Source organism: Delphinus delphis, chromosome 8 (genome assembly GCF_949987515.2).
Source record: "Delphinus delphis chromosome 8, mDelDel1.2, whole genome shotgun sequence".
Classification (NCBI taxonomy): domain Eukaryota; kingdom Metazoa; phylum Chordata; class Mammalia; order Artiodactyla; family Delphinidae; genus Delphinus; species Delphinus delphis.
Window position 1 is genome coordinate 34,924,964 of NC_082690.1, and position 20,670 is coordinate 34,945,633.

Genomic DNA, 20,670 nt, shown 5'->3' on the forward strand with positions numbered 1-20,670 from the left:
CTGCCAACCTTATGAAAAGGATTAAAGGTATTTATTTATACAAATGAATGGACCTGAAACTAAAGTGGTAACATATAAGAGACAAAAACAAGAATTCATATAATTTATCAGACCATTAATTTCTCTACTGATATTTTAAAATAAAGAGGAAGCCTGCTTCTATGAAGAAAAACCAAAATTTAGTTTAGACATATTTTTTCTTTATATCTCTGATCAATCAAAATGAATGTTTACAGGTAATCCTAAGAAGAAATATTTTTGATGGTATATTTTTTTGTTTTCAAATGTAATATTTTTGTGTCATATTTTTCTGGTTTTGTTTTATGACATTCATAGCATAAAAGTTGTTCAAAATTTGAAGCTATGATCGACCCAAGGTAAATAAAAAAGAAAAGTCGCAAATTCGAGGAAAATGAGTTTAACATGATCTAAATATTTTGTATATGACATAACCATTGACAAAATTGATTTATTTAATGAGATGTGAATAATGCAGTTGGGTAATTTTTTCTTATTTATACAGTCTCTCATTAACTGCAAAGTAAATCAGGATGAAAGGAATAATTTAGAAGAAAATGTTTACTTTAAGTTACATTGGCAAATGCAACAAAGAAAATTCATTCTTACTATTCTGCTAATACAAATTTATCAAATTCTAGAGTAAGAAGGGGTCTTAGAAGTTATCTGGTGCAACTCCCTCACTTTAGTGCTCTATGTGATTAATGCCAAGGCAAATCAGGTGACTGGCTTTTTGTTACACAGCTGATTAAAGACTGAGCTGGGTCTTGACCCAGAAAATTCCTTACTTTGGGTCTAGGACTTTTCCCACTGTATCACATTACCTTTAAAATAAAATTCAATCCAAGCCAAGTTTTATATGTTTGGGCTCATTACAGCTGTGGTCTACCAGTGCTTCCCATAATGTTTACAGAAGAATAAACTGATGTTAATAAGTATGTGGCAGCATTTTAAATTGTATTTGTAGGCATAGTTTGTATTTGGATCCACCTCTTTAACCAACATAGAAGAGATATTTCAGCCAAAATCTCTCTCTGCCACCCGAGTTCCATTGCCCTTGTCTCTCTCCATCATTATGTTACTCTTTTATGTTTCAAAAAAGCCAGTGGGGGAAAAGATCATTTTTCTGCTTCTCTGTTAAGACACTATGATCATACTGTAGAATTTGGTTCAAAAGATTTCTTACTCCATTTAGTTGATTGTCACATAGATATATAAAAGATAATACAAGGAAAGATTTGGCAAATGAGAAATGAGCATGTCTGTGAATGTTTGTCTAAGGCTAATCTGCATTTCTGACTTTGGGTTGCATGTTTAAGCTCTATAGCCTGTGACAGATTAAAGAATCTCCAAGAATTACTATTTCTTCAGGAGTAGGACAGGCAGGCTTATTTCATTTATTTATTGTATCGTAATTGCTAAGAATGCTTTAAATAACACTTTTATGTTTATGTAGCCACATAACTTTTGAGAAGTAAGGTGTAAATATTGACAATACTAATCAAATAGAAAAAAATGGCAAAGAAACCAGATCTGCATAATCAAGTATTCCCAATTTCTTACTGGGAGAGTTTTAAATAAGTATTATTTTTGGTTTGACATAACATAAAATAATGAAATAAAATAATTGTTTGAATCAATTTGAATTTTGTCCTAATTTTTCCTTAACATTTCACAGAGAAGAAGGTTTTTACATTTGAGTCTAAATTTCTAAAAGTATTATTACTCAAAGAATAAAATTTTATTAACTTACGGCCCTGATGCTTTCAAAATGTCCACCTTCTTTCTCGAAATCGATAGGCTGTCCTTTCAGTGTCCAGTAGAAAGTGACATCCAAACTAGCATCGTGAATTGCTTTGCAGTTAAGGACAACGCTTTCTCCCACTGTTAACTCTGTTCTTTTAGGAGTAAGTTCTATTCTTGTAGGTTCTATAGAAATAAAAATATGTTAATTAGCATAACGTATAGTTTTCACCTTCATTCTGCATTTTAAATAATAGAGAAAAATTAAACAAGGAATCTATGTAATATAGTTGCTCCAGATACATATCTTTTAATAAACTATTATTAATTGAAATATTACCATTTGGTAATATTACCAAATATTACCATATTAATTGAAATATTAGCATTTGTAGGGAACAGATGATTTAAAAGTCCCTATTCCTGTTAAGAAGTCAGCTTGGATGAAAAAGAGGAAAGACTACATAACTAGAAAGAGCAATTGGTGCTCTGGAAGGAGGAACATTAGAAAAAAGAAGCTGTAGCCTCCCTGTCTACCTTCAAGGATCATCAAGTATAAATAAAATAATTTTTACAATAAAAAATACTTCACATCTAAGGAGGAATAATTCAAGTGAGTTCACTTTAAAGGTTATACAGAGCACCTCCCTTCAAATTACTATCTTAAAGGAGATAAAAACTATACTACTACTACTACTATAACAGCTTGTATTCACTTTATAGTTTACAAAACCTTGTAAGTAGAGGAGTAGAAGAGGCACCTCTGGCTGATTATAAAATATCCCCTTTGATAGACAGTGGATGCTTTAATTGAGATCTAAAAAAAAGGCAAAATATTGAATAGAAATGTTTTTTGAGAAAAAATGTTTACATTAACTATTTAATGATTCAGTTAAATTTTTAAAAAATAGATGCATTTTTGCTGGGTTTAGAGCAACTTTAAACCAATAAAGGTTAATACCAGCTGTACATCTAAGGGTTAGTTAAGCTAATGATCAAACAACTGCAATATGATATTTTTTTTAATAAAGTAGGGAGGTGATGGAGACAGGATATTGATACTTTCTTTTTTCCTAATTAGGTTCCTGATTGTAGATACCTCAAGAAGCCTGACACAGATGAAAAATTATCCTAATTTTCCTATTTCAGCTCTACTGTTTGCAATAGCATAGTCTGATGAAAGACCATGGTTAACCACTGATAAGATCCTTTAATATGTAGCCTCCTTCAAAGCAGTCTCAGAAAGAGGGATACCAGGAAAGGAATGCCACAGTAAATATTAACATTCTGGAAGTCAAATATTCTGTGTGGCATTCTAAATTCTGTCTTCATCAGAGAAGACAGATCATCACAGCATACTGCAGTTTAAACTGTGAGAATTGGAATGTTCTGAGTAACTAAATATTCCACTTAACTCGTGATTAACAGAGAACATTTTTGTTATTATTAAATTTAAAAAGTCTGTGGATCCAGCATTGCCTCACTATGAAAAACGTTGTTTAGCACACACAAGGAATGAGACCTGGACTGGAAGACTGACTTGGATTCCAGTAATGTATGCTATAAGTGAAGACATTTTTAAAATTATGTTCCTTCCTTCCCTGGATGTTTGCCTCTTTTCTAAAATATCAGAGTGCTGGCTATTTTAATTACATTTATCTTTCTAAAGAAAGGGGAAAATGAACATTACTATATTTTTTGTGGCCAAAGTATAATTCATTATATACTACATGCACAAATGGAAAAAATTAGTGATATACTTCATCGTGAAAACTATTCCTTTACCAAATGAAGAGAATGTCTAAGATAGGAGATTTTCTTAGTACTAAACAATGACAGGTAGTCTCAAAAGCATGTTCTAGACTTGGAATCTAGTTCACTTTAGAACTAGAAAACTAACTAACTGTTAGAAAACTAACAGAAACATTTAAGCATACTAAAAAGTTACAGTGTATAAAAATTCCATTGATGCAGAAATCAAAGAGTAGCTCTGATGTCAGTTCATCTGATGTATATTTCAACACCACATGTTCATGTCCTCCTTTTGCTACTCTTTTTTTTGCCCCAAATCCCCAGTTGAAGTGGTAACAAAGGAATATTACTGATTGATGCTAAAATTAATCTTGATTCAGGAAAATATTTTTATACTGTTGGTATACTTTTAAATTTTGAGACATCGACTAAAACTTCAGAAAGCTTTCTTTACCCTCCCACATAGTGTGTTCAGAGCATAATATTTAAATTTCTACCAACAAGGTGTTCCTTTCTTCATAGTCCCCTAAATAATGGAAAGGGACAATTTGACTGTGTTAGTTCTTTGTGTACAATATATTTCTTGAACAGGAACATGCACACACATATATGCAAATACACATACATGCATGTTATATTTATTCACTTTCTGATAAGGCCATGAAACTATGCTTATAAAACATTTAGCCACATTTTCTTACCTTTCACAGAAACGGAAGCTATGATTTCAGCAGAACCAAAGACATTTTCCCCTTGGCAAACGTACTCTCCCTCATCTGATTTAGAAGCATTTAAGATCCGTAGACTCCCGTCTGGAAGAATAGCTATTCTGAAAATTATTAAAAAGGTTTTTTTTTTCCTGTTTTACTGCAAATCAAGTAAGTGGTAAGAAACTCTCATGAAATCTGAAACCACTTCCAAGTAATAATAAATAAGGTAAAGGATCACTGTGAAAATATGCAGTGATAGTAGAAATGTTTTGCCCTTCAAGAAATTATGCAATAAACCCACATAACACCTTCTTATATTTAAAAAGGTTAGGGAGTTACAGGTTATTTTTCTTTTGACAACTTTATGACAGTTCCTTTTAAAACTTGTGGAAAAAAAGGTGACCCTGAATTTGATTATTAAAACTTATACTATCACCAGTGTTATTTTAATATTAAGCTTGAGGTATTTCACCTCAAACCAAGAATGACCTCAAAAATCAAATATAAAAAGAAACATCATAAAAACATAGAGGAGGACAAGTACAAACATAAAATTAATTGTATACAGCCTCGAGATGATTTATGGTGGTTTCTCTGCAGTGCAACCCGTGTAGCAAGGGCATGACAGACCTGATACCTGAAACCTGGGCTGCTCGTACTGCGCTTTTCAAACATAAAAGCATGACATCTGAGTTTGCATTTGGGCTCTTTCAAGACCTTTATCAAAACTGGATCTTGAGTCTTATATGAAGGTGAGAAATTAAAGCATTATTAAAAATTTTTAGAAGTTCTGTGAAAATGAGGTTGACATTCAGGATTACCATATTCTCCTGTGTATTCATCATTCCAGAAATATAAGGATATCAAACTTAATTAGAATTTTTGTCCTTTTCTCCTTCTTATGCTCCTGAAGTATAACCTATTATTTCACCAGTGCATCGACCTACTGAAGCAACCCGAGACATAACAGAAATGGCTGTTGTGATTTTATTTGATATGCCACTAGAATTTAGACTGACTTAGGAAAGAGGAAGTAACAGTATGTTCTACTTTAGGTAGAAAACTAAAGGTCTCACTGAACTTAAAATCCTAAAATTGGATCCTCCTAGTTCTGAAAAGAATAGTTTATTGCAGGGCAACATGATAACATTAAACTATTTAAGATACAAGAATAATGGCTAAATCAGTTTATCAACATCCTTTATGTTATTTTAAAATATGTATTCAGTTTTGCCAATCAGTCCAGAACTCATGGTTATGGGCAGCATTGAACTTTTAACAATTGGATTAGATTCTAGGCTGCTGAATATTGCTTATTAATTTATACTTACATATTATTATCCATAAAGAGACCAGTTTACTGTTCTCAATATGGATTTTCAATATGGATCAAATTTGATTTACAATGTATGAGAAGGGAGCCAAATTTAGAAGCAAGCCAAACTAGGAATAGAGGATTTGACTGTAATTTATGTCTAGCAGGGATATTAATGAGACATTTGGAAAACACAGTGGTCTCTGAAGTTATATAATCCATTTAAGATGGTCAATGAAAAATTCTGTTTGTTATTTAGATAGCACTATTTCTATAAAAATGGAATATATGTACTCATTCCATTTCAATCACAAAGATACACATGCTACAAAAAGATTTATTTGAAAACAAAGATTATACTTTTTATAAACAAATAAGCTTTCTCTTGTGAGAATGACACACTTTATTGAAATATAGTTAAATTACTACAGTTTGTGCAGATTATTAATATTGTGAAAATGTCTACATTTTACTGACTGGTGTAAATTCTAATCTAGCAGGTGAGAAGTTTGGCTTAAAATGTCACCCCCTTTAAAGAAATAAATGTATCTTAGAAAAATGTCACCCCCTTTAAAGAAATAAATGTATCTTAGATATTGGTAGTATTTTAGCTCTTAATTTAAGATAAGTCCTTTCTCACTGACAGGAGGCAATATATTACAAAGATAGTTTATGAACACTCCTGTACTTTAGGCCACTGATCCACTTGGAGGATGAAGAATTTTGAATACCATGGTGTTTTTTACCTGTCAAGTGACAATGTCATTTAACCAAAAGCCTGTCTACTGATTCAAGTTTCAAATCCTTATCAGATAAGCTCTTTTTTTAATTTAGAAAAGAAAAAAATAGAATAGACAATGAATGCAATTTATATTATAACATCTGGCTATTGCAAACAAATACTGAGATAATTGAATACTGAATTAATATTTCTTTGCAATTTCCAGCTTCTTTGTCTTCTGCCCTATGTTATTACCATGTGACTCCTACATTTGGAATCTTCAGATTTGTAGACTAATTCTTCTGAGACATCCTTGAACTTGGAATGGGGTAATAAGGGAGTGGTAAGGTGACGGTCCGTTGTGGACAGGGAGAAATTTTAGAAATGCAAACCAGCATTCTAGCACTTAGTATCAAGGCACATTTACTCTCTTCTGGTCTCTAAATTTCTCCACAAGTTTCTGCCTCGACCTGGAGGTGTCTTGGTTCTCATCTTGCACTTAGTTACTGGATCTTTGCCTTGGTAACTTGCCCAATACCACAATCTACCTAGTATACCATTGTGCTTACCCTATCTTGCAAGGATTCATTGCTAACTTCCTGATGCCTATCTTGATCTCCAAATTTCAGGATCATTTTCTGGACTCTCCATTTCCATGTTTGGCTTACCTGTCAGATAGTACAACCTATTTTAGACCCTTCCAAGTGCTTGTCTGGGAGTACCATCTATGCACCTGCTGCCATATTATTTAGAGATCATGCTTTGACTTCCAGATTAGATTTTTCTAGTACCCTATCATAATGGATATTATATCACGGAATCATTAATCACTAATTGAGACTGTGTGCTTTAAAGTCAGAGAGGGCTGCGTTCAAATCGCTGCCATTGACGAGTACTTGTATGATCTTAAAATTACTCAGTTTCTTTCCTTATATGTAAAACTATCATAATTATATCTAACTAGTTCTTTAACAGTATTAACTTGATAATATATGTAAATTATTCTATTTTTGTGGTGTGTGTAGACACTAATTGAAAATTTACTCAAAATTTTAAATAAAATTTGTGACAAATTTTTAAAAAGAAAAAGTAGAGAGTGCCAGGGAAAGTTCTTACTATGAAAGCCTCAACTATTTAGGGTGATGAATCTTTTCTGAGTGAAGTATTGCAGTGAGAACTGAAGGATGAAAGAGAGCTAACTAGGCAAAGTGTGGGAAAGCAGAGGGAATGACATTTGTAAGGCCCCCAGATGGGAAAGACCACAAGACCTTGAAGAATGAAATGGCCAATTATGTTGGCATATAAAAAACAGGAGCAGAGAGTGGCTCAAGGTAAGACTGGAGAGGTAGACAGGGAGTAAGATTATGCAGGACCTCTCATACTATGAAAAATATCTGTCTTTATTTTAGGTCAATGAGAGCTGCCAATTTTTTTTAACAGCTTTACTGATGTATAATAGGCATATAATAAGCTCGCATGTTTAAAGCGTATAACTTTGAAAAGTTCTCACGTATAGATATACAGTCATGAAACCATTAATTAGCATCGTCGAGATCATCAACATATATGTCCCCCTCAAATCTTCCCTGTGTTCCTCTGTATTCTCTCCCCCCAGTCCCTTCTCATACCACCCTTATCACTGGACTACTACTGATCTGCTTTCTATCACTAGAGTAAGTTTTCACTTTTACAAAATTTTATATAAATAGACTCTTAACACTATGTACTCCTTTTGTTTAGTTAATTTCACTCAGCATAATTAAGTTGACATTAAATTGAGTGTCATCCTTGTTACAATGATCAAGAATCAATTCCTCTTCATTGCTGAGCAGTATTCTACTGTGTGTAGATGGCACAACTTGCATATCCCTCACCTTTTGGTGGATGCTTGTGTTGTTTTCAGCTTGTGGCTGCTATGCTGCTATGAAGATTTGTATATATGTATTTTATGAATATTTGCTTTATTTCTTTTGGATAAATACTTAGAACTGTAATGACTAGATCATCTGGTTAGTTTTATGTTTAACTTTTTAAGAAGCTGCCATACTGTTTCCACATGGTTGTGCCACTTTACATTTCTAGCATCCCAGTGTGAGAGTTCTTGCAACACTTGATATGGTCAGTCTTTTTAATTTTAGTGATTACGATAAGCAGGTACTCTAGAATCTTGTTGTTATAAGTTCCATTTCTCTAATGACTGCTGATGTTGAGCATCTTTATATTTGCTTATTTTCCATCTGTATATCTTCTTGGGTGAAGAGAGTGTGAGAATATTTTACCATTTTTATGGAGTTGTTATTGAGGTTTGACAGTTCTTTTTATATTCTATATAGAATTCCTTTTGCAGGTATCAGACTGGCAAATATTTTTTGCCAGTTTCTGGCATGTCTTAGCATTTTTCCAACAGCAGAAGTTCTTGGTTATGAAGTCCAATCTATTTCATGCTTTATGCTTTTGTTGTTGTACTAAGCAATAGGTTAGGTTTGTTATCTAACCTAAGGTCACGAAGTTTTTCTATGTTTTCTTTTTGATGTTCTATAGTTTTAATTTTTATGTTTATGTCTATGATTCATTTTGAGTTACATTTTGTTCATGCTATGAGGTAGGAATCTAACTATTTATTTATTTAGTATATGGTTATCCAGTTGTTCTGTGCCACCATTTGGAAAAGACTATCTTCTCTCCATTGTCAAAAATTAATTGGCATTCATGTCCTGGCTATTGTAAATAGTGCTGCAATGAATATTGGGGTGCATGTATCTTTTTGAATTATGGTTTTCTCTGGGTATATGCCCAGTAGTGGGATTGCTGGGTCATATGGTAGTTCTATTTTTAGTTTTTTAAGGAACCTCCATACTGTTTTCCATAGTGGCTGTATCAATTTACATTCCCACTAACAGTTTTAAGACGGTTCCCTTTTCTCCACACCCTGTCCAGCATTTATTGTTTGTAGAGTTTTCAATGATGGCCATTCTGACCAGTGTGAGGTGATACCTTATTGTAGTTTTGATTTGCATTTCTCTAATAATTAGTGATGTTGAGCATCTAAACATCCATCAACAGAGGAATTGATAAAGAAGATGTGGTACATATATACAATATTTATTCAGCAATAAAAAGGAATGAAATTGGGTCATTTGTAGACATAGATGGACCTAGAGACTGTCATACAGAGTGAAGTAAGTCAGAAAGAGAAAAACAAATACCGTATATTAACACATATATGTGCAATCTAGAAAAATGGTATAGACGATTTTGTTTGCAAAGCAGAAACAGAGACACAGACATAAAGAACAAATGTATGGATACCAAGGGGGAATGGGAGTGAGATGAACTTGGAGACTGGGATTGACATGTATACACTACTATGCATAAAATAGATAACAAATGAGAACCTATTGTATAGTACAGGGAACTCTACTGGATGCTCTGTTGTGACCTAAATGGGAAGAAAATCCAAAAAAGAGGGGATATATGTATATGTATGGATGATTCACTTTGCTGTACAGCAGAAACTGACAAAACAGTGTGAAGCAACTATACTCCAATAAAAAAAAATCCATTAGCTGTACATTACAGAGAAAAACCATGCATTAGGTAAACCTCTTTCCATTATGAGTTATGGTGTTGTTGACTGTGAGTTCAATGTTAATAAATCACCATTATATATTATATCAGATGTCTTTAAACAGACATGCATAAGACAAGGCTATGTACTGACCAGTTGTCCACAAGGTGATCAGAGGCTTGCAGGAACGTAACCCTGTTTTTCCCCCATGAACAATGGTTCAGTATTTGCTAATTCAGTGTTTGTGATGAATTTATAGAACATAGATACACAGAAAAATGAGAATTGACTGTATTTACTGCATGAAGTGATGGAGCGGTCTGGGGGTTGCTTAAAAATAATTCACGGAGGCACAGGGAATTAGGTTGGGGCATAGAGGAAACACATTGATGAGTCGAAAATTGGTGAAGCTGCAAATAGCTGCTCATTAAACTGTTTTCTCTATTTTTGTAAATGTTTGGCATTTCCTTAATAAAAAGTTGCTTGCAAAATCCCTGCCCAAAAGATACATCAATTAACATTATATGTGTAGGTCAACAACTACTTAACTGTCTCTGCTATCTCATTGATCTGTCTTGATTACTGTATCAATATGATTTGTCTTGAAGTCATGTAAGTTAATTCTTTCTACTTTGCTCTTCTTTTTCAGAGCTGTTTTGGCTATATTCTTTGCATTTCCATATGAATTTTTCAATTAGCTTGCCAATTTTGAAAAAGCCTACTGAGATTTTGATTGGAATTTCAGTGCTTTAGCTCAATTTTCACAAAAAAATTAACACATTAACGATATGGCTTTACAGTACATGAACATGACATATCTCCATTTATTTAGGTCATTTAAAATTTCTCTAAGAAATATTTTGTAGTTATCAGTCTACAGGTCTTAGATATCTTTTGTCAGGTTTATCCTTTTTTTGATGCTATAGTAAAGTACTTTTAAAAAATTAATTAATTAATGCATTTATTTATACGAAATATTTTGAGGTAATTATAGAAAAACATGTAGTTTTAAGAAGTAATACACAGAGGAATAGAGAACATGGTTAAAAATCTTGGGGCTCACATCTTGGGGCCCAACCTCGGCATATTGACTCAAGTCTGGGAGTGGATTTCAGGAATCTGCATTTCAGCAAGCTCTTCAGCACATCAGAGACCTTCAAGATGGCAGAAGAATAAGACATGGAGATCATCTTCCTCCCCACAAATACATCAAAAATACATCTACATGTGGAACACCTCCTACAGAATACCTACTGAACGCCGGCAGAAGACCTCAGACTTCCGAAAAATCAAGAAACTACCCATGTACCTGGCCATGTGGCTGACAGGGTCTTGATGCTCTAACAAAGTGTCAGACCTGAGTCTCTGAGGTGAGAGAGCCGAGTTCAGGATATTGGTCCACAAGACACCTCCCAGCCCCACGTAATATCAGATGGTGAAAGTTCTCCCAGAGATCCCCGTATCAATTCTAAGGCCCAGCTCCACTCAACGACCAGCAAGCTCCAGTGCTGGACACCTTATGCCAAAGAACTAGCAAGACAGGAACACAAACCCACCCTTAGCAGAGAGGCTGCCTAAAATCATAAGAAGTTCACAGACACCACAAAACACACCACCGGACGTGGTCCTGCCCACCAGAAGGAGAAGATACAGCCTCATCCACCAGAACACAGGCTCCAGACCCCTTCAACAGGAAGCCTACACAACCCACTGAACCAACTTTAGCCACTGCAGGAAGACACCAAAAACAATGGGAACTGCAAACCTGCAGCCTGCAAAAAGGAGACCCCAAACACAGTAAGTTAAACAAAATGAGAAGACAGAGAAATAAACAGCAGATGAAGGAGGAAGATAAAAACCCTCCAGAACAAACAAATGAAGAGGAAATAGGCAGTCTACTTAAAAAATAATTCAGAGTAATGATAGTAAAGATGATCCAAAATCTTGGAAATAGAATGGAAAAAATACAAGAAACATTTAACAAGGAACTAGAAGAACTAAAGAGCAAATAAATAATGAAAAACAACACAATAAATGAAATTAAAAATGCTCTAGAAGGAATCAATAGAAGAATAACTGAGGCAGAAGAATGGATAAGTGACCTGGAAGATAAAATAGTGGAAATAACTACTGCAGAGTAGAATAAAGAAAAAAGAATGAAAAATATTGAGGACAGTCTCAGAGACTTCTGGGACAACATTAAAAGCACCAACACTCAAATTATAGGGATCCCAGAAGAAGAAGAGATAAAGAAAGGGACTGAGAAAATATCTGAAGAGATTATAGTTGAAAATTTCCATAATATGGGAAAGGAAATAATCAGTCAAGTCTAGGAAGCACAGAGAGTCCCATACAGGATAAATCCAAGGAGAAACATGCAAGACACATATTAATCAAACTATCAAAAATTAAATACAAAGAAAAAATATTAAAAACAGAAAGGGAAAAGCAACAAATAACATTCAAGGGAATCCCCATAGGTTTAATAGCTGATCTTTCAACAGAAACTCTGCAAGCCAGAAGGGAGTGACAGGACATATTTAAAGTGATGAAAGGGAAAAACCTACAACCCAGATTACTCTACCCAGCAAGGATCTCATTCAAATTCAATGAAGAAATTAAAACTTTAACAGACAAGCAAAAGCTAAGAGAATTCAGCACCACCAAACCAGCTCTACAACAAATGCTAAAGGAACTTATCTAAGTGGGAAACACAAGAGGAGAAAAAGACTGAGAAAAACAAACCCAAAACAATTAAGAAAATGGTCATAGGAACATACATATCGATAACTACCTTAAATGTATATGGATTAAATGCTCCAACCAAAAGACATAGATTGCCTGAATGGATACAAAAACAAGACCTGTATATATGCTGTCTACAAGAGACCCACTTCAGACCTAGGGACACATAAAGACTGAAAGCGAAGAGATGGAAAAAGATATTCCATGCAAATGGAAATCAAAAGAAAGCTGGAGTTGCAATTCTCATATCAGACAGAATAGACTTTAAAACAGACTATTACAAGAGACAAAGAAGGACACTACATAATGATCAAGGGATCAATGCAAGAAGAAGATACAACAATTGTAAATATTTATGCACCCAAAATAGGAGCACCTCAATTCATAAGGCAAATGCTAACAGCCATTAAAGGGGAAATCGACAGTAACACAATCATAGTAGGGGACGTTAACATCCCACTTTCACCAATGGACAGATCTTCCAAAATGAAAATAAATAAGGAAACACAGCTTAAATGATACATTAAACAACATGGACATAATTGATATTTATAGGACATTCCATCCAAGAACAACAGAATACACTTTCTTCTCAAAATAAAGAAAAGGAAGAGAGCAACCAAATCAGTAAACAAATCTACCAAAGATAATAAGCTGTAAATACTAAACTAAGATTAACATAAAACCATAAATAAATTAGATGCAGAAAGCAAACCCCATGTCTACCCTTTCTCCCAAAGTCCACCTCCTCAATTTGGGATGTTTCATTGTCTATTCATGTATTCCACAAATGCAGGGCACATCAAGTTGATTGTGGAGATTTAATCCACTGCTCCTGAGGCTGCTGGGAGAAATTTCCCTTTCTCTTCTTTGTTCACACAGCTCCTGGGGTTCAGCTTTGGATTAGGCCCCGCCTCTGTGTGTAGGTCACCTGAGGGCGTCTTTTGTGAAGTCTGAGGTTTCTGCCAGCGTTCAGTAGGTGCTCTGTAGGAGTTGTTCCACATGTAGATGTAGTTTTGATGTATTTGTGGGGAGGAAGGTGATCTCCACGTCTTACTCCTCCGCCATCTTGAAGGCGTCCCTCCTGTCATCTTCTTAATAGGAAAAACAATTATATGTATAATTATAATTAAATGAGATTGTGCTAATGGAGATGCACGTTTCCGGAGAAAGTGATATCTAAGATGATACCTACAAGAAGTAGGAATTAGGCCATTGAATGGCTGGAAGCAGGAGATAGAGTGAAGCATCTCAGTTAGATTCGTCAACTTCTTATTGAATAACTTCTGTAGTCCAGACACTACAGAAGGTATCTGGTATACAATGAAGAAAAAATTCCAGTTCCTACCCTCAGGAATTACAACTAAAGAGGAATCATCAGACAAGCAAGCAAGAAATTAACATTCAGTATATTAAATTCTGGAAAGGAATAAGCACAGGTAACTCTTTGGATTACATAGAGCGACAGCTCACCAGCCTGGGGGATGTGAGTGTGGTTAGAGGAGAAATCTCAGGGGAGGTGACAACTCATTTGAGGGCTGAACATTAGGTAAGTCTTATTCTTATCCAGGCTTTGTGGGAGGGATAGGTAAAATTATTTATTGATAAGCCTGTTTTCTAATTGCTTTTCTGAACTCTAGTCTTTCACTCCTTGCATTCAAATTGTACATTTCCTCTGGATTTAACTTCCTAAATTAGAGCTTACTCTTTTGCCTGAAATTTTCATGGCTCTCAGTCTAGCCGGCAAAATAACATACTTCTCCTTTGTAGAACAGTTAAAAGTCTCCACCAAATGGTCATAACTTCTATCATCCCTGATCTCCTGTGCTCTGCAGGTCTCCAAACCCTTTGTAATGCATTTTCTCTGTGTGTTTTATTTCATTTGTAAATTACCTACGCATCTCACACACATACACACATAGAGTGCTATACTAATAATGCTAAGTACACTGTAAACATATAATAATTAAATATTATAAGTAAAACAAACATGTTATTCCATTTTCTCCTTTCCCCCCTCCCATCCCCTAATGAATATCTTGCACAATTGAACTGTTCATTTGGAGACCATTTCTCTAGTCATAAGTCCATGTACCTTTCAGTGGTTAGATTCCTACCTATTTATCACAGCTCAAATGTGCTATCTGCCTGAACTCCTCCTTAATGCTCTTTAGTTAGGATTATTACTGCCTTCGTTTTCTACTTCCTCAGAAGCAAAATAGCACTGTCACATTTTTTTCTTCGTACATGATAGCTTGTGTGTCTTATCCACTAAGAACTACAGTTTCAGCGTTTTCAAGTGGCTACATTAAGACTTGATAACAGAAAAAAATGATTGGTTCAAATAATTAAAAACTACTTCAGTGTTGAAAATAATACAGTGGAATGTTGTAACAATTAGTCAACCCAAATTTATCTCTTCCATTGATGTATAAGAAAGAGTTACCACCATAAAAATATAATAAAATTTTACTATTATATTAGTACTTTCAATGACAGAGTTATAAGAAATATTTCAAAATATTCTATAACTAAAGTACATTTTATATGAGATATAGGTACATTTATGATTTTTGATAAAATCTGAGATGAAACCTTTAAAAAATAAGAGAGCTTAGGACCTATAAATGTCTTAATATGGTTCTGCTAATGCTAAGCATTTACTAATCACTTTATATGTGTCAGGCATCATACTAAACTTCTACACCTTATTTCACATAAGGCTTCTAACTATGTGAGTTGAGTATTGCTAGCCTCATTTACTAATGAGAAAACTATGGTTCCTCATAATTTATTGCTTTATTCAAGGCTATTCAGCAAGTGACAGTGCCTTGATTTCAGCCAGGGTCTTTGATTTGTTATTTGTTTGCCTGTCAGTATCTACCTGACTCACTTGTAACCTCCTGCACTTGTTGTCTTCGTAAACTCCACAATAGCTGGTACTTAATAAATGGGGATGGAAATAAACTGGATATACCTTAAGTGATTTATCTTATAGATGAAGAAATTGATGTCCAGAGCACTTCAAATCACTTTTAAAAAATAAAATGGCATATAGTTTGTTTGATAATATTTATTATGCTCCTACTGTCTGCCAAGCCCTGTAAAAAAAAAACCTCTTTTAATACATTTTAATACTTACAAAGACCCCAGGTGTAATTTTACACTCATTTGATAAAGGAAAAGGAAGAAAATGAGGCACAGAGGACAGAAATAACTATCAAGATTTTAGAGCATGCCTGCTGGATTCCAAAATTCATACTGCACTTTCAGCTACTATACGTTGACCCAAAGTAAGCATCAGAAGAAAGCTTTGCATTAAATCACAAGCTTAGTGGCAGCTCTGACCTGTGATAGAAGCTGACAGAAGTGGAAACTCAAGGGTAACAACAGGAGACACATGTTTCCTATAGACGATGAAATAGAGAAATTCACACTCCTTAACTTGATCAGTAAGATTTTACAAAGCTAAGGGCAATATGCACTCAAGGAGGGCTGTGCCGTCACCTTCTCTTCCCTTTAGATGCAGTTTAGCTGGAAGGAAGAAGGGAGATGACCCAGAAAGACATGTATGATGGCCTTTAGAAAGCAAGAGGGAAAGTTTAAGTGCAGAAGTTACTTTAATTAATGGATCTTATCCCTGGCTCTGAGCATCACTGCAAGGAACTTGAAGAAATTGCAGGGCCTTTTGTGCTGAGCCACCGAATCATTTCAGAACCTCTATGCTTTGCAGAAAGGGTGAGACGGAACAGAGGCAGCTTCTTTGTCAGAGCTAGATATTGGAAGGTATTTGCCATTAACAAAACAAAATGAAATAAAATAAAAACCACAAACACATACTTTTATTGTCCTCTTTCTGAGGATATAGCTACAAGGATTTGTCACAGACACAGCAAACAACATAGACTGAACTACATTCATTTTTTTTTCCCTCAGATTGGCTTCTTACACCAATGTTTCTTATTTTACATAAATTTGTATGAAAAATTCTGAGTGTGCATGTATCTATTTTTGTGGAGACACTATGTAACTTTCCTCAGATTCTCAAGGGAATCTGTGATGAAAACAAGATTAAGAACCATCATAAAATCTTTTATTTTGTAGATGACATAACTGTACTCAAAGATGGGAAACCTAGAGTATTACCTTTTTAAAGTTCAGGGTAAAATTCAGACTATTAACTCAGAAGTCATCATTTGCTTGTCTTTTTTCCATCATAACAAATTGGTCAAGCCAGATCTATTGCACATTTTAAATATCTCTTACATCTAACCCCTTAATTTTGGCTTACTGGAGAGCCTAAACACAGTGGGTAACAAACATGAAGTGGTTTGACCTTTTCTAATTATTGCCTTTAAACATGTTCTGTCTAATCCCTTTTTCTACTTCCTTTGAACGTCCAGAAGGTCCCTCAGCTTTCAGATAACTTTTAGTTGTCACAAAGGGCACAGTTATCTCTGATGTTCTGCTCTTCCCCTCCACTTGCTCAGCCCTTAGCAAGTGACTCGAACCCAGGAAGCTGCAACTACAAGGAGAATGGAGAATGGTCTCTCTGTACACCTTTTCTCTTTCTTCTCCCCAATTCTCTTTCTCCTCTGTGTGTCATAGTAGGGAGGAGAGAACTGGTAAGGGAGCAGTGTCTCTTCCTTCCCTGACTTCTTTTTGGTCCTTACTGGGATGCAGCTGCCACTCTGGGTGAAGTGCTATCCACTGACCCATTGCTGATGGAGGCCTCCAAAGACTGGTAATTGTGAGCATGTCAGTTATTCTGTGGGCCATTCTTCCTGAGTGTTCCCTGATGTAGCCTCCTTTTCAGGCACTGCCTCTTCCCCTCTCTGTCAGCTCTCACTTCTGTCAATTTGCTCATGGAGCCTAGAACACTCATGCTTGCCTCCCTTCTCTAAATTCCATCCAACCCATGGGAACCCCACATACTCTTGCTCTTCTAAATGGTAGGAGTATAGGTCTCCTTCCTGCCACCCCCCCTTGCTGCTGTGTCGTCTCTCTCCAGTTATCTTCTCCCCCTATTCAAACAGGGCCAGAAGACGATTGGCAATTCTGTTATCTAAGCAAATGTTCCATAAGGAATAAGATACCAGTTTTATAATGTCTGTGACTGTCCTTGGAATTTTCTCCCTTACTTGAATTTCAAGTTGGGAGCGGTAAGGAAAAAATCTCACAATCCACATTAAGCCAGAGTCTACAAAGAATGTCTCCCCATCTCTCTAATATTGTCTTATACACACAGAAGTGAGGAGGGAAGAAGGACGTGGAGGTGGAAGATAACGCTATGCTGAGATGACATTTAGACAAGCAGAACTGGTGTAGCTACCTGTGTCCCGAATGAGCTACCTGGTTCCTAAATTTTTAGGTGTCTCTGCAGGATATTGGGTGCTTAGTGCAGCTTTGTTCTCACTTTTGAGTTTCAGGTTTAACATATAATTACCACTTTCTCTTACTACCACAATGTTATTTGAAGCTCTCATCAACATTCATCTTTATTTTTTTATTTTTTTTACATCTTTATTGGGGTATAATTGCTTTACAATGGTGTGTTAGTTTCTGCTTTATAACAAAGTGAATCAGTTATACATATACATATGTTCCCATATCTCTTCCCTCTTGCGTCTCCCTCCCTCCCACCCCTCCAGGCGGTCACAAAGCACCGAGCCGATATCCCTGTGCCATGCGGCTGCTTCCCACTAGCTATCTACCTTACGTTTGTTAGTGTATATATGTCCATGCCTCTCTCTCGCCCTGTCACACCTCACCCTTCCTCCTCCCCATATCCTCAAGTCCGTTGCTTTCAGTACCAGGCCACTCCCTATTTCAACACGTTGGCCACCGTGTGGTGTATGATGCTCTTACCACTGACTTAATGCCTATCCAAGTCTCCATGCGGCATTCAGGATAAAATCCGAAACTCTTCAGTATGATGTATGATTCTTTCATAATCTTAATCTATCTCTGCCTTTCCAATCACATCTCAAACTCCTAGCTGCTTCCTCACATCTACACCCATCATTCTTTCTCTTCATAATGAACCACTTGTCATCCTGTGAAGAGTCTATGTCTTTCCATGACCTCAAGTCTTGGCAAGTAGTTTTCCTCTATCTAGCTTTTCCTGCTTCCCAGCTTCAGATCTCTCTGGTAGATTCCTTATCATTCTCAAACTACTTGTTGTTGTTGCTCAGATCACACCTGGGTGATGTTCTGTGATCCTCAGTTATTATCTCCTTACCCATACATCATTATTCTTCTGTACTCTTATACTTCGAATACATTCCTCAGTATCCCAGATCTCAGAATACTGTTATAAATATGTTTTCTAGACTGAAAACTATTTGAGGAAGGAAATGAGCATCATAATGACACAGTAAGTAGTCAACAAATTAGTGCTCAAATCCCTTACCTTAGTATCTGATTAATTACCACATTTAGTATAAATTAATTTATCAGACCCTGTTTTTTCCATAAGGGTCCACACTGAGAGCTCTGGCTATCTAACTATGGTAAGGAGGCAAAGAGTAAAATTGTAGAAGGAGACAATAGAAGATATTTTGAGTTAACTTCATTTGATAGGGTTGAAATTCCTATATTTTTCTTCACTGTTAAAATATGTTTTCATACAAATTGTGAATTTTTTTGTTCTAGTTCTGTGAAAAATGCCATTGGTAGTTTGATAGGGATTGCATTGAATCTGTAGATTGCTTTGGGTAGTATAGTCATTTTCACAATATTGATTCTTCCAATCCAAGAACGTGGTATACTAAGTGAGAGAGTGGCATGGACATATATACACTACCAAATGTAAAATAGATAGCTAGTGGGAAGAAGTTGCATAGCACAGGGAGATCCACTTGGTGCTTTGTGACCTCCTAGAGGGGTGGGATAGGGAGGGTGGGAGGGAGACACAAGAGGGAAGAAATATGAGGATATATGTATATGTATAGCTGATTCACTTTGCTATAAAGCAGAAACTAACACACCATTGTAAAGCAATTATACTCCAATAAAGATGTTAAAAAATATTTTTTCATTATTTTCACAGGTTTAGGTACATTTCATAGTACTATGGTATGTCTGTTAGCATGAATATGCCAGTTTTTCCTTATCGACAATGCAAAGCTACTCAAATCTTAATGGATATTCTTTCTTTGAACCATACTTTGAAAAATGTTATTTATTAGCTAGATATAAACCTGTGTATTTATAATATGTTCTTCTATTCTATATTAAATTTATTTGTTCCTTATAGGCTGGTAAAAACCTGTTTCAACTAAGTGCATTTTTTTCATTTTCCCCTGGAAGCATTTGGCTTAACACTAATGAGAAATTGATCTTACAAAGAAAGAGAAATTAAAACCAAACACAATAGAGCTAGGTAAATGTAGAGTGATGGCACTGGATTCTAAACTTTTCCACTGAGATGTTTCTAAAGCTGAAAGATGCTTTGGAATTGTATATAGCCTCAAACTGAGAACTCTTTTAGTAAAAAACATAGTTGAAATGGCATTGAATCATTTACCCTGTAGCTTTTCGTAGTGTTCTGAATACTCTGTCATTTCATGTTAACTTGGACATGAAACTTGTCAATATATCTTAATGCAGACTAAAAAGGAAAAGGACAGGTATTTATAAAGACTTGAAATCTTTATTACTCCTGGAGTTTGTGTGAGTTTTTGCATTTTCTTTTTAGTCTGCTGCCTGTATAAATATCTAAATCTCTTAGGAAGCAGAAATAAATTATTGCTCTTTTGAAACCTCTAAGGTCACAGAGATAGCATCCAGGGCAAATTATGAATTTTTGATATCCCCACCTTGGGATGGTTTTTAGTCCATGTTAAATTATACTGACCTAATTAGAAAGCTTGACTGTGGCTAAGCTCTTTAATACTAAAAGAATGCACTTTATTATTTTTTTTATTAGTTCTCTCTTGGAGAGCAGCTTAAGTTACTTTCTGAACAAAATACATCAACATCAGCTAATCGATTTGTTTGTAATTTTTATTTTTTATCAGTTAATTGATTTTGATGTAAGGCAGTATAGGGTAAATTAAAGTATATTAGACAGTCAGTACAAAACCCCACTTCTGCT

The 20,670-nt window shown here is 35.2% G+C and overlaps 1 protein-coding gene across 1 annotated transcript in view; it reads right to left on the reverse strand.

Annotated features, from left to right (window-relative positions):
* Positions 1–20,670, reverse strand: part of CNTN5 (contactin 5) — a 416,285-nt gene that overhangs the window by 170,867 nt on the left and 224,748 nt on the right. The window contains exons 8-9 of the mRNA XM_060018068.1: positions 4,215–4,342; positions 1,775–1,947 (exon numbers count right to left, since the gene is read on the reverse strand). Of these exons, the coding sequence (XP_059874051.1) occupies positions 1,775–1,947; positions 4,215–4,342 (301 nt within the window). The remainder of the gene's footprint in view (positions 1–1,774; positions 1,948–4,214; positions 4,343–20,670) is intronic.